The sequence below is a fragment of the Lycium ferocissimum genome, chromosome 4, assembly GCF_029784015.1.
Source record: "Lycium ferocissimum isolate CSIRO_LF1 chromosome 4, AGI_CSIRO_Lferr_CH_V1, whole genome shotgun sequence".
Taxonomy (NCBI): domain Eukaryota; kingdom Viridiplantae; phylum Streptophyta; class Magnoliopsida; order Solanales; family Solanaceae; genus Lycium; species Lycium ferocissimum.
Window position 1 is genome coordinate 27,054,505 of NC_081345.1, and position 14,569 is coordinate 27,069,073.

At 34.7% G+C, this 14,569-nt stretch overlaps 2 protein-coding genes across 2 annotated transcripts; both read right to left on the bottom strand.

Moving 5' to 3' along the window:
- Positions 1–453: 453 nt before the first annotated feature.
- LOC132053885 (large ribosomal subunit protein eL20-like) lies at positions 454–5,490 on the bottom strand. The gene is made up of 4 exons (XM_059445980.1): positions 5,388–5,490; positions 2,606–2,642; positions 1,817–1,880; positions 454–579 (listed from the first exon to the last, which is right to left on the bottom strand). Exons 1-4 carry the CDS (start codon positions 5,488–5,490, stop codon positions 454–456), a joined length of 330 nt encoding a protein of 109 aa, XP_059301963.1.
- On the bottom strand, positions 5,317–13,739 carry LOC132052044 (uridine/cytidine kinase UKL1, chloroplastic). Its single transcript, XM_059443385.1, has 14 exons — positions 13,417–13,739; positions 12,415–12,506; positions 11,640–11,709; positions 11,379–11,497; positions 10,800–10,896; positions 9,118–9,197; positions 8,659–8,853; positions 8,140–8,223; positions 7,979–8,039; positions 6,845–6,905; positions 6,464–6,557; positions 6,309–6,381; positions 5,798–5,880; positions 5,317–5,704 (listed from the first exon to the last, which is right to left on the bottom strand). The coding sequence occupies exons 1-14, from the start codon at positions 13,592–13,594 to the stop codon at positions 5,558–5,560; spliced, it is 1,434 nt and encodes a 477-aa protein (XP_059299368.1). The 5' UTR covers positions 13,595–13,739; the 3' UTR covers positions 5,317–5,557.
- Between the last annotated feature and the right edge of the window lie 830 nt (positions 13,740–14,569).

Here is a 14,569-nt window from a genome sequence, read left to right on the forward strand (position 1 = left end):
CACTAAAACAAAATCCAGGCAACAAAATGACAAATGAACCTTGCAAGAACACATAAAACTTGTACTGAAACTGTCGAAGCAAACAAATTTAGAACTCAGAAAGGAAGAACTGTCTGATACCTAGAATTATAAGAAAAAAAGGACATAGGTTTTCGATTAATGTCAAACTGGCCAACTAGTGCAACAAAATTTGCATAAATGCTAAGTTGCTCCTCAATAGACTTATGACCTAACATGTTACATGAACAAGTTGGGTTTAGTAGCCTTGTATGTTGTCTTGAGTTTCCTAGAAGGTGGTCTAACTTTCTTGAACACCAACGGGAACTTGATTTTGGATTCATGGAACTGCTTGGTGCTCTCCCTCTTACACAGCTTAGCTGGAATAGTGGCTGTCTTAATGATCTGGATGCAGTGATGGCGGACTCTGCGATGTGAAGCCATCTCTGTGTACATCTATTCCACACCTCCATTCAAAGTGGTATCACGGTACTCCTTGTACATGTTGTGATACCCAATTCTGCTCTGATAACGCAGCCATATACCGTAGTTCTTGATCTTAGTCCGGTTCTTCTCAAAGATCTATAGTATAGAGACAAACATAACATTGCAATCAGTCATACAAAAAAGTAATATACCACTTTTAAAGTGAAGTTCAAGAATCCCCTTAACAGGGTTTTTGGCTACCCCTGCCCCCTCTCACTCTCTTCCAGACTTATCAATAACCATACATTTTCTACCTTGCTCCCTCTATTACTCATCCTGCCCCCAACTTGCTTCTATAATTAAACCCATCACAGGAACTTGACCCCTAATCTCCAAGAGATATGCATGAGAAGAGTAATATCACCAGAAACATCTCTTTTGTCATGCAAAACAGCAACAGTAAGTGCGTGTATGTATAAATATATATTAGTGACAAACAGCAACAGTATAATATGTTCTGGATTCTAAGAACACCAAGCATCCTCAGCAAAATTGTACTAAAAGCAACTGCACAACTCAAAACCGAAGTATCCCTAAAACTAAACTTGCAAGGAAAACTAGGCAGACCGATAGAACAATAAAGCAAGTGCTGTTGTAACTTGTAATAGTGAGAAAAATTAAGGCGGCTTCTAACAATACAGCATGGAAGATGAACAAGACAGGAGGTCTGGCTTGGACACCACTGTCATAGAAAATGGACAGGAAAATGACAACATTGAAAAGATTGGCAAACAGAACATGAAGCCAGCAATTCCATCAAATTGGCTAATATGAACCAACATTGGCAAATTTGTAACACAAAGCTTTCCAAACATAAGAGTTTTATACTTGAAATATAATGTCATAGAAAGAGAACTGTCTTCACAAGGTCATAATTCAAATGCCCTCATGCATTCTAATTAGCACATCGACTATCTAGAATTCACCTCAACAAACATCGGATACAGAAATCCAATAAGCTAGTTTTCACTTTCCTATTCAACTGACTAAAAACATGTTTAAAAAACAGAAGAGGCAATGGATGCATGGTGAAACACAAAACCAAATTGGGGAACGGGAGAAAACACCAGACAACATGCCAATTTAAGCTTTACAAAGCAAAAAAGCAAGACCCCACCCAAATAAAGGAGGGTGAAAATTAATGTAAACATGGCGGATCCTCTGAGGAACCCAACTAATTTGGCATTGAGACGCAGTTGATGGAGCGTATCACCTCAATGTACTAACTTTGAGGTGAAAAAACAAATATACAAGCAGATAACAGAAATAAAGTAAACTACTATTCATTCATCCATAAAGACACATCCAAGACGTGTAAATGTCTAGATCATACCTCATTAATAGCAAGCATCTGCCCGTTCCTCTTTTTCACCTTCTTCAGTTCTCTCAAGAAGTACCTTAACATCCATTCAGTATAATTATTTCACAATACACATTCAACTATCTAATAATATGCTTCTGCCACCCGCTACATTCAGCTCGAACTATACATACAATTGAAATTTCTTAAAACTATACATAACTATACTAAGTTTGTAGGCACTAGCTGCCTTAGGCTTGATATTAGGAGAGTAGTAATAATAATAATAATAATAATAATAATATCAACAACAACAACAACACTAATAACCGAAGCAAAGGATACAACACGTAATACTAAAATTGATAAATAAGATAGTAGGAGAGTAATAATAATAATAATACTGATAAGGGAAACTACACAACACTCGACTACCTACTAATATTCTATCCCAATACTAGACCTCCATATCCTCCTATATATAGGGTAATGTACAAGGTAAGATGTAGGTGAGCAATGTCATATCTAATCACCTTCTCCAATACTTCTTTAAAGCTAAATATAACTATAATAAGTTTGTATGCGCTAGCTGCCTTAGGCTTGATAATAGGAAATAATAATAATAATAACAATAATAATAATAATAATAATAATAAAGGAAGCAAGACAACACCGGACTACCTACTAACCTTCTATCTTAATACTCTGCCTCAGCAATGTACTTCTAATAACCTTTCGCCGATACTTCTTTAAAACTAAATATAAATATAATAAGTTGGTAGGCACTAGCTACCTTCGGCTTGATGAGTAGTGGGTACTGACCAGAACTTGGATTTAGCATGGACTTCATTGGTAGCAGCTGTATCAGGCAGGTACGAACTGTATCAGCTGAAATCAAGCAAAAGAGTTGCATCACCGCATACACTTATGTGCGTGCAAGACCGACGGGAGGGGGAAGCAACTAAAGCAATTGCTTTAGGCTCCCCACAAATGAAGGCCCCAAAATTTTTTATTTTATATATTCATTATATATTACAAAAATTATGAATAAAAGAGATTATATTTTATACTTCTTTTCTTGAAATGTTATAGAGGTTATTGAATAAATAATTTCAATTTTATACTCTTTCCGTCCCCATTTATGTGACATTCTTTCCTTTTTAGTTAGCAAAAGAATGACATCTTTTCATATTTGATAAAAATATAATTTTATAACATTCTACAATTTATGAGATGTTATAACCACTAAATTTCTATGGCGTGTTTTAAACCAAAATTTTTTTTAAAAAAAATCTTTCTTTTTCTCGTATACTTCGTGTTCAATCAAACACATTCACATAAATTAGAGAGTAATAAACATTATGCAATATCTAAAAGTGAACAAACTCATGACGACTTTGAAAATTTTAAGAAGATGTAGTCTCTTCTATAATTGATTATTTCTTATTAATAGTGGATTAAACCATTTTTTTTCACTTCAACATACACTTGAATTGTTTTAAATGTATGAAATTATCTGAAATCTACTCCGTGATACAAAATTGAAATTATAAAAATGTTATTGTAACCATCTATGTATGTTTCTTATACAAATATTTATTTAAATTTTACTGAATAGAGCTACTAAATATTTCTAATAGTGGGAGCTAGCATGTGACTGAGCGAATAATCAAAATAGGTATAAGATGGTTTGTATACCCTCTTCACAAAAAAACAAAGAATTAGAATAAATATATTTAAAATTTTATTAGCTACATTTAAGGCCTCTTATAGAGGTTTGGCTTTAGACCACGGATTTAGTTGAACCGCCCCTGCGTGCGTATACTGTGTATTTGCTACAAACCCAGAATGTAGCTATGTTTCTTAATTTTTGAAACTATAGCTATGTATCGTAGATAAAGTCCAAATATTTGTCACGTCACGTAATTTTTACTTCTTTTTTTTTCATGTCGTGGAATAGAATATTTATCCTTTATATAATTCCCTCCTTACAAAATTATACTGCATATAATTCCTCCTTACAAATTATAGTGCAGCAATGTATATTGCATACTTTGGGGTGTATAATTTACATATTCATACACTTTAATGGTACACTAACTAAAAAAAAAAAAAATTGAATCACACGGTTGTAAATAATATCATCATGGTATACAATATTTGAATTGTACATCAGAGAGAGATACAACGTACATAATTGCTGGTTATTTTATAGTAGATATTTTTTTTTGGAATATGATAACTTTTTATTTTTAAATAGACTTTTTGCGCAATTTGTTTTGACTGTCTGGATCACCGTGTAAACGTCCCAAAATTTAATACATTATTTCTTTTTTGAAAAGGATACAGTAAAATAACTTTTATAAGTTTCTTTTGTTGAAGAAAAGTTCGCTACGAGGCAATAGGAGAAGAGAGACCATGAACATTATATTCACTCCTATTACGTGAAAGATCCCATCTGTACGACTAAATTATAAGCTATTTAATTAACAAATTATTTAAAGTCTCTTAAGGAGGAAATAAGGAAGGCTTTTTTTGTTTTTTATATTGTCAAGAAAATATGGATGTTATTACTAACCAAGTCGATCCTGAGTAACATTTTATGGAAATTTGATGCAGAAAGTGTATCTGTATATTTGTTTAGATGATGGTTGGTAGTGCCATATGACCAAAAATTGAAGTTCTACATAATTTATGTTAAGAATGAAAACTTGGCGAATGGAAGATACTGAAAACTGAAGTCCAAAAAATGTTAGTAATTTTAAAGAGTTAGGTTGTACACTTCAGAAAGGAGCTCAATTAGTTAGCTAATTTTTTTTTTTTTTTTGTAAAGCACAATTAAGTACCTATTTTTAAAGTGATGTTGTTCAAGTATGAAGCAACACTAGGGAAGTGAGTGAACAAAAAAAAAAAAAAATTATTACACCCCCAAGGATTATTGCATGCTACCTCCCAATAGCACATGTAACAAGTAACTCTGCTACCAAAACTTAGATAGATGTGAAGATATCAAACACATTTTATAACACCAGCACTGGACAACATTTCTATTCTTTTGCTGGTGTTGTCTTCAGCTGCCTTCTCTGCTACACTTCTTTGTACGCGCACACACACACGTGTATTGTATGTAATACATAAACTATCATCATTTTATTTGCATTAAATTCACGTCAAATAGCCTGTTTAATCAAAGCTTCTAAAAAGTGCATATTTTGAAAAATGTTTTTTGTCAGAAATACTTTTTCGGAAATGCACTTTTGGAGAACAACAATTTGTGTTTGACTAATCAATTTAAAAATCACTTTTGCCAATATTAGGCAGCAATTTATGCTTGGCTAAGGTTCCAAAAGTGCTTTGGGGTTTCTATCTTTTGAAAAACAGCTTCAGCTACTACTCAATACTTAATTCTTTTCCTAAAAGCTTTGGCCAAACACCACAGCATACAAACTTAGATGCCAAATTGAAAGGCTAACAGATTCAAGAGTGCAGAGCATACTCACTCAACCAACAAATCAATGCAAAACACTGATTCATACTTAAAAAGAGATGCATGTTTCATTAGTAATATGTGCTTCAAAATAGCAAGCGGTCGTTTAGATTTTACATCGACCAATATCCATTAAGAATTTCCAGTATTGAGACATTCTATACTTGTGCTGAAACAGACCATAATAAACATGAAGAAGACACAGATCATAGATCCCCATTTCGAGGGTACTAAAGTTCCAATTCTGGAGCACATCAATCTTGAGACTGGTTGCAAAATGCGTGGTATCAATCATCAGTGCCAAAGTAACGATCACCAAACTCTCCTAAACCCGGGATGACACGGAACTCTTCATTTAACATCAGATCAATCTCCGACGTGACAATTTTTAAGGACGGGAATCGTTTGCAGACACAATGTATTCCCTCAGGTGCCTACAGGAAAAGATAGCAGAAGTCAATACATGGTGAAATACCCTATGAAAAGCTTGTGTTATCACTTATCACAGATGTTTCTGAGATACTCACAGAGATGAGGTTTAGGAAAATAATGTGGGATTCTGGAACTCCTTTCTGTATGAGCAGTTCAATTGCCTGGTTAGCAGAATTACCTTCACAGGAAGAAGTATATAGGATCAAGTTCTATTTTTTATCTACAAGGGTAGGCAAAGAAAAGGACATTTCATCCCAGGTAAAGGATCGCATTGCTACTATTATATTTTAGTCTCCGGTCCTGATCCACATGATTAACATCCTCTATCCCTCTTATTTTATCTTTCCAGCAATAAATAAAAGCAAGAGAAGAAGGATTTCCAAGTCCCCAACAAAACACCAGATATAAAGAACTGAGATCACCTACAGGAGAAAACAACTCTTCCTACTAGTAGGAGATTTGGCTTCCAAAAGAAATGAACGTCGCACGGGAAATTCCAGGAGCAAACAACTCTTCCTACTAGGAGGAGATTTGGTTTCCAAAAAGAAATGATTGACGTATGGGAAATTCCAAAAGCTAGATGTCATGGGTTCCAAAATACAGTACCTGTAGCGAGTACCGGATCCAGGAGCAGGACATGCCGCTCTGATATGTCTTTTGGAAGTTTTTCATATATAAGCTGCTCAGATGCAAATCAATGCCACATTATCCATGATATCATCAATGTGGAAGCGGAAAAGAAAAAGAACAAAACGGATCACCTGTTTCCCATTGTCACCATCACGGTGGATCAGAATTTTCCCAATTTTAATACCCTTGCAGCAAGCACGAAGTGCATTTTCCATACTTTCACCACTGCAAATAAACACAATTTTTATGCAAATTGATTGGTCCTGAGAATAAAGTAGAGAAACCAATGCACAGCATCAAACTGCTTGACTGATGCATAAATACCAATAAACCACGAACCATGCCACCGCATTTCTTTTCCAAATGTCCCAGTAGAATCGAGTAAAGTAAAACAAACATAGATACAGTTATATATCTGAATTCCATTACTTAAATCAGATATACCTGGTAACTCATACCCCAGTATATATCCAAATGTGAAGAAACTTGTTAGCGCCTGATCTAATACTCACCTTCGAATAATTGATACCCCACACAACTTTTTGCAAAAATCAACACCAGTGTATACCGACCCTAAAATTGAATCAAGCCAAAAACATGAGCTTGGTTTCACATACAGCAGACATATGCAACAGAAAACTGATAACTAATAGAATCACTAATGAACGGCTAACAAGAAGTTTTCACCAAAGATTCAGAAAGTAAGGAGAAACGGAAATGATAAGTACGTTATGAACATCAAAGAGGACATTCAATAGAAGATTCAAGTAGCACACAGAGGATAATATGAGAGAAGGCCATATAACCGATCCAATTTACTTGGAATTGAGGCGTAGTTGTTGTACATTTGTTATGAACATCAAATAACCTTAAAAAATCTAATAAATACAAGAATAATCCCCAACTAGTTTGGGATTGAAGCTAAGTTGACCCAACTAGTTTGATTGATTGGTAGAATATAGGGGTGAGTGGAAAATGTATTCTCACTCAATCAGGAGGAAATATCTTGTCAAGCACTTCTTTTGATGAATGGATCAAAATCATTTTTACTTCTTCCAAAGAGATACTCCCTCTGTCATAATTTATGTGGCACACTTCCCTTTTTAGTTTGTCCTGAATATATCTAAAAACAATTTAATTTTAAAATTCTCATTTTACCCTTAGTGAGATGCCCCACTTTGTGGGATAACACTGGGTATGTTGATGCTGTTGTTGTACCCTTAGTGAGATGATTATAGTCACACAAATCACAAATGTCTAGTGCTTGTTTTAAAGCACAAGTTTCACATGTCTCCCTTTCTTTCTTAAACTTCGTGCCAAATCAAACGGTGCCACATAAATTGGGACAGAGGGAGTAACATTTAATTTAAGCATAGGGCTTTTTGGATGATAAAAAAATCTACATCTAATCACGATACGAGGTATTCAAATGCAAACCTGTTTAACATTTGGGCTCACACTTCATAAAACCCACAATTTATAACTAAATTATTAATTCCAAGTATATTTAAAAGTAAGTAGACAGGATCATTGTTAATCCATGCTAAGAAGTAACAGTTTTGTCCGCAAGGTAATGATAGAGAAAACTGAAAGAGAGAACGAGTAGAAAAGACCTTCAGATTATATATAATGTCTTATGAGCATACCTGTTGGAGTGACTATCTGCTTCTCAGTGAAGGGCAAATGACCAAGACCATGCTCCACAACCTGAAAAAAAAATTCATCGAGATTTCTTTCTAAGTTCATTAGAGTGAATAAGCCTAGTAAATCATGGCATATCCAAAGTGCATAGAAAATTGAGACTTACCAGACGAATAAGACGATCAGAATAAAAAACAAAGTCATGCTTTGAAATTTCTTTATCTCGAATTAATGTATGCATACCTCTAATCTGCAATACAGACAAAAAAAGGAAATTGTCGATTCGTAGACAAACATACAGAAGACACCAAATTCACCAATAAATTAGACCTAATTGTTAGGCAAATTCTTCATCTTTTTACTCGAGATACATGAATGATCGCCTTTAATGAAAACTGCTCTCTTCCTCCTTTCTTTCTTGACTTCTAGTCCGTTCACATCCACTAACTTAGCTATAAGCCCCGAAGTAAATTATGCTAACCTTTGAAACTAATACACTTAATCTGAAAGCTTAAGAGTACATTATGGTGCTTTTCACCAACCAATTTTGTTCTAGAGTTAGCTAATTCTAGTAACCTAAGCTAAGATGGCGTTTTCAATGCATATTTAGGTGCCTCGCCCAAATGATCTGCATATCAGCTAACAAATTGAAAACATTGATCATCATAAACAGTATTGTGCATACCTGAAAAGTTGACTGAATAACATACACATTCGGATATATCTTGCAAAGATCATGCTGACCAAGCTTTGTGCGAATATGTTGGACAATCAAATCAATAGCAACATGATTATCACCACCCCTAGGTATGATAACATCAGCATACTTCTTTGAAGGAAGAACAAAATCATCAAAAGCAGGTTTGACAAACTTCGCATACTGCATGATTGAGAGAAAAATTGAAAGTCAATTTTAATACCCAAGCATAAGATACTACCCAAAAAAAAAAAAAAAAAATTTGAACTCAAAAACAAGGATAACAGTTAGCTTTTTCCCTTTCAAATTTAAATAACATCTGGTGCACAGGTGAAAAACTATGGCTTAGTAAAGAGAGAGAATAACCTCAGATTACTTTAAAGACCATTGATCCCCAACAATGGACCGACGGCCAGTATTAACATATTTCAAGAAAGGAACGCTTGCCTGTTCAAGTACTGAGTTTATGTCTCTACCCCTCTCCACTGTGTCGCGTCTTATTCTACGAGCAAGCCTCACATCAGCATCTAGTATAAAGCAATTATAACCAGTAAAGTGCAATTCATGACTAAGAAAAATGATTTCTAGCAATCTTAAGACAGGACTTTCAATAGGAGAAAAGCATCAAGATAGTTTCAATGGGGTAAAACTAAGGGTGTCAAAATGGCCCAAAAGTTGATACCCGCCCAACCCGCCCAAAATTTTATGGGTAGGGCTCAAGATAAATTCATACTGGGTTGATTTTAGCCCAACCCAATATAATTCATTTTAAAGTGATCTTCAACTTAGCCCAATATTAGCCCAAATTCTAGCCCATTTTTAAGATTTACTTTAATTTGAGTTTATTAGTTGAGATTTACTTTATTTTTTTCTATGTATCATGTATCTGCTAAGTTTGGGGTGTGTTTGATATTTGTGGAAAATATTTTCCACGAATATTTTTTTCTAAAATATTCCACGAAAAATGTTTTCAGCGGAAAGATTTTTCACGAATATATTTTCCGCAAAAAATATTTTCCATGAAAAATATTTTCTTAGAAAATAGACCCTTTAAAAAAATTAAGTAAAGTTGGGCGGGTCATGACCCAGCCCATTTCAGCCCAAATAACTTTTGGGCCAATGTTAGCCCAACCCATTTATTACCTCAGCCTATTTTGATGGGCTCAATTTCAGCCCAACCCGCCCATTTGACACCCTAGGTAAAACTAAAGAATACTTAAACAGGCTCAAGTGTCTACAACTCTCCAAATGAAAATGCTTCCTTCTAGTAGAGCAAGAACTTCTGAGCTGAAGAGACTCTAGAATGAAATGTTTACATGATCTTTGTAATCTACTTTAGTACAATATGTAAATTCATTAACATGATACCAGTGAAGGGCATTAAAGCAAATTACTACTAGCTTACATTAAATTACTGAAGCAACTTTGATAACATGTAGGTTCGATTTATGATTTTTTAACCTTTTTTTTTTTTTTTTTTTTTTTTGTGAAACAGCATATCTTTTACTTATTTATTACTACTTTTTTTGGTGTGTTTATGGTTTGACATGAACTGAATATCATCTCCTGATTTAGCTAAAGTTGACACAGAAACTTTGTTATAGATATTTGGCTGAGGTTGGATAAAAGATGGAGTTTCCAATGTAAGATACAGACATATAGTGAGATAGTATAGATGTTTATTTCAGTCTAACCAAGAAAAGGTGCTACCAAAGGTCACCTATTTTAGACTATTATTTCTGCAGTCAAAGCTTGAAAATGATGAAGTTAACTGTTGCGAAAATAACTGTGTCAATTTCTTTACTAAAATCTAGAAGTCAGCCAGAGGTAGAATACCTTGTGGGGAGTTAAAGAAGTGATTGATAAGTTAAGAAAATAAAAAATAAAAATTAATCAAATAAAAAGATAAGCCTGTCATATTGGATTGCATTGTCGCTAAAGGCATAAAACTTGAAACCATTTTTGGAACTAGCACACAAATGAAGCTTATAAGCTTGATGGAACGCGCGGGCAAAGTAAAAAAGAATATGATGACAACAGTAACACGGATGGCAAAGATAAGCTGGAATGGAGATGCACATGCACTGCATCACGTAACAGTGCGCCAAAATTAATTAAAGAAGTGGAACCTGTATCAACAAAAATCTTCATACTCATCAGATTGCGAACACGTGCGTCATGGAAAACAAGAATACCCTCCAAGATGATAACGTCAGATGCATTCACCTGGCAGAATTTACATGCTAGAGATTTGTTAACTTGCTAAAGAAAAGAATAAACAAACGCAAAAGAAACTTAACTAGCAAGCCATATGCATTATTTTCTAAAAGACTTCTCTTCTTAATAGAAACAGAAGCACAATATCTTATAGACCCATGAGAAACAAAATTAATGGGTGAGCCATGCTAAATGGAAGAACTGTGCAGCAGACGCAAACTGATACAAATTGGGAAAATCTCATTACTCCTTTAGAGAATGTACCAATAAGGCAATAAGCTTAAAGGTCTTAATAGATCCTTTGTATCAATAAGAACCGAGATCCAAGTAAAACCAGCAAACCCAGAAACATGTGAGTCGATAAACTCCAACCTGAAACAACTAAATGCTGTCCAACTACCTTAAATGAGGAGCATAGTGAACCTTCTCATGGAAAAAGAGAAAAGGAGGGAGACAGAACAATGCAACAGTAACATGGTACAAATGCAAACCTGGCGGAAGCTATCTGAACATCTTTGATGGGTTTTAAAGTCATATATTGGAACTTGGACCGACAGCCCAGATTTTAACTTCTCAACGCACTCTAAGAGCTGCTCAGTGTCAAAAGCATCTGAAAGTAAATCATTATTATTGTGCAGTTAGAACTCATGCTCCTGCACATACTAGTGTTGGTTAACTGAAAGCTAAATCGCATCATCCAAATTTCCAGATCTTCACCAGTTAAACAGTTATATCTGTGGACATTGCATTACCTGGGTGATCAAAATTATACTCATGGACACGTGTCATTTCTTCAGCCGTCAAGCCGCGGTAGAATGAATCCTGCAGTATCATCAAAATTCAGTCACTAAAAATAAATGTTTCGATCAAGGGAACTTCTCCATAAATATCCCATGATAAAGATGACGAACATGCATCCTTACTTTAATTCAAACAATCAGGCATTAAACTAAAAAGTGGTACCTATTTGAGGAAGAGCATACAGTTTTTATTAGGATTCATAGACATCGTAAAATCTAGTTTCACTTTATATACTCTATGGCGATGCCAGAGCATAGGAATAGCAGACTTGAGCTAAATAATAGTCAAGCATATCAAGAAATAATGGCACAATGCAACCTTAAGAGGAATGTAATCTTTTTTCTTCTCTTTTATTTATTCATTATTTATTACTTGGTTTCTCTTGCTACCCGCTGTTTTATTGGTTGTGTTTATCTTGCCACTTTGCTGCCGATATTTTTTTTTTTTTTTCCTTTTAACCTGTTTTGGTATTGCGTTGTTGTGCCGAGGGTCTATCAGAAACATCCTCTCTACCCCACAAAGGTAGGATTAAGGTCTGCGTACATCCTACCCTCCCCAGATTATGTTGTTTGTATTTATTACTTGGTAAATCACAGCACAACCCCTGGAACCCCCGTTTACAGGGGACAGTGGTGGCTTTTCTAGCTTTTCCCATGGTGACTTGAACGCCCAACCCTCCTAGTTGAGTAATCAATAAGAAAGCAAAGACAATAACATGAAACAAACCTGATTAACCAGCACAACACGATGATCATGAAGTTGTTGGATGATCATGTCACACACCGTAGTCTTACCTGACGCTGTACCTCCAGAAACCCCTGTTCAAAAAACCCCAGAAAATAATCGAACAAATATAAGGTCAAATCGATATAAGAGAATCTTCATGAACAAACCGAAAAAGTAAAAAAAAAACAATTAAACCCTAAAGAGTGCAAAATTTGTAGGGAGGGGTTTAATTTGGACGTCATCCTCAAAATCCAATCCACCAACTACACCTGAACCCCAAGGGTTAGATTATATGAATCCTCTATATCTATTCTCCTTTATTCTGGGCCATTTTAAGCAGTTAAATTGTACACTTAATTCTTGAACTAATTGGATAGACACAAAGTAAAAGTTAAAGAATCGTTTTAGAAACAACATTGCAATTAATTTGTTTTAACTATATACTAAACTAGCATTGATTTAGTCTTCATCTTCTGAATTAATGATTTTTCATAAATTTCTATTATAGTGTTGTGATAAACTAGTTTAGTATTGAGGTGTAGTTTGTTTAGAAACAACATCGAAATTGTCAGCAAGACAGTGAATCAATGAAATGAAACGGGTCTACATAGCGCCAAATGAAAATTAAATGATTCATATAACCCTCCAAAATTTCTTGTGCCTAAAATACCGCAAAATAAATACTGAAAGTTCATATAGTCAACCCCAAACTAGCCTAAAATTAAGAGTTTATGTGATACTTTTCGCTCTTTGAGAGTCAATTTGACTAAACTTTGAAGTTAAATTGGATTAGATTAACTCAATATTTTTAACATTAAAATTTATATATTTGAAAAGTAGATGAAATTTTCATATCAATTTGGCAAAAAAAAAAAAAAAAATACATCTCGAAATGTGTTAGGTTAAAAGTTCATGCAGTGAGTTTGAATCTCGGGAAGCGAAAAGTATAACATAAATTAGGAGAGGGACAGAGGGAATATGTATTTGATTAGAGGGAATTACCGATGACGAAAGGCTGTTTAGGGGTGGTATCAGTGTTGGAGAAGTGCGTGGGAGTAGGTGCAGGAGAAGCGCGTGGAGAAGTGAGAAGTCCATCAAATCGGAGACCAGAAAAGTGTGCACCAGAAGCAGCTTCCATCACGTAATCTATCGCCGTTGTTTCCTCCGGCACCGGCGTCATAATTACTCTTCTTTTTTATTACTTGTCCCTCTGCTTTCAAATTACGGTAACAGTCTATCAAAGGGAAGGCCAAAAACAATTTGCTAAATGGTCAGCGGGGGTCAGAATATTATAAGTATCACAAACAAACGCAGCTACATACCAGTAGGAGTTTTTTTTTTTTTTAATCCATTTCATAAACCTAGTGGACTCCCAATTACTAGTAATTAATATGAAAGATACATCAGATGGTAACATATGTTTTATTTTCCTAATTATACGTTGATTGGAGTAAAAGTTACATAGGTTGATACTTAAAATGAAAATAAAAAATGGAAAAGAATTATAAGAATGTGTAACGACCTTTTTCGGTTATTTATCCGGTGTCCGGTACCTGAGTTGAAACCTGATTAAATTGCGGATAACCATCCCACCACAGTCAATGTTGGCCAACATTCAAAATGTCCTTGGTTATACTATAGAAAATTACAAATTAGCCAATGAAATAATAGCATTTCCAAGGTGCACCTGTAGTTTCTCTTTTCCCTTTTTTGTGAGAGAAGTATTAACTGTACGGCTTATGTTGATACTGTTTCACCCCTTAGTTTAAACTGAAGATAAAAAATTGTTATTTCAGTGTCGGCACCATAGCAATACATACAACTTTAGTAATAACTGATTCTATGCAATTAAATGTAAGAAAGGCTTTTGTTCTTTGGGATAATGATTCATATCATTTGATTTTTAAGTTCCCATCTCAATCATTGTGTTGCATCAAAATTAGAGACTAAAATGAACTTCGTCCTTTATTGTCATGACCTCTCTTTCCTCACTTCTGAATTCCTCATGGAGATGTACTATTTCATGGCACTGCTTGAACAACAATACCAAAGATAAACAATGGTTTCAACTTCACCAATACAGCAACTCTGTGGATCCAGGAAAATGGTGTCACGTTAGCATCACTTCCTGGTTACCTTCCCATGATACTACTGT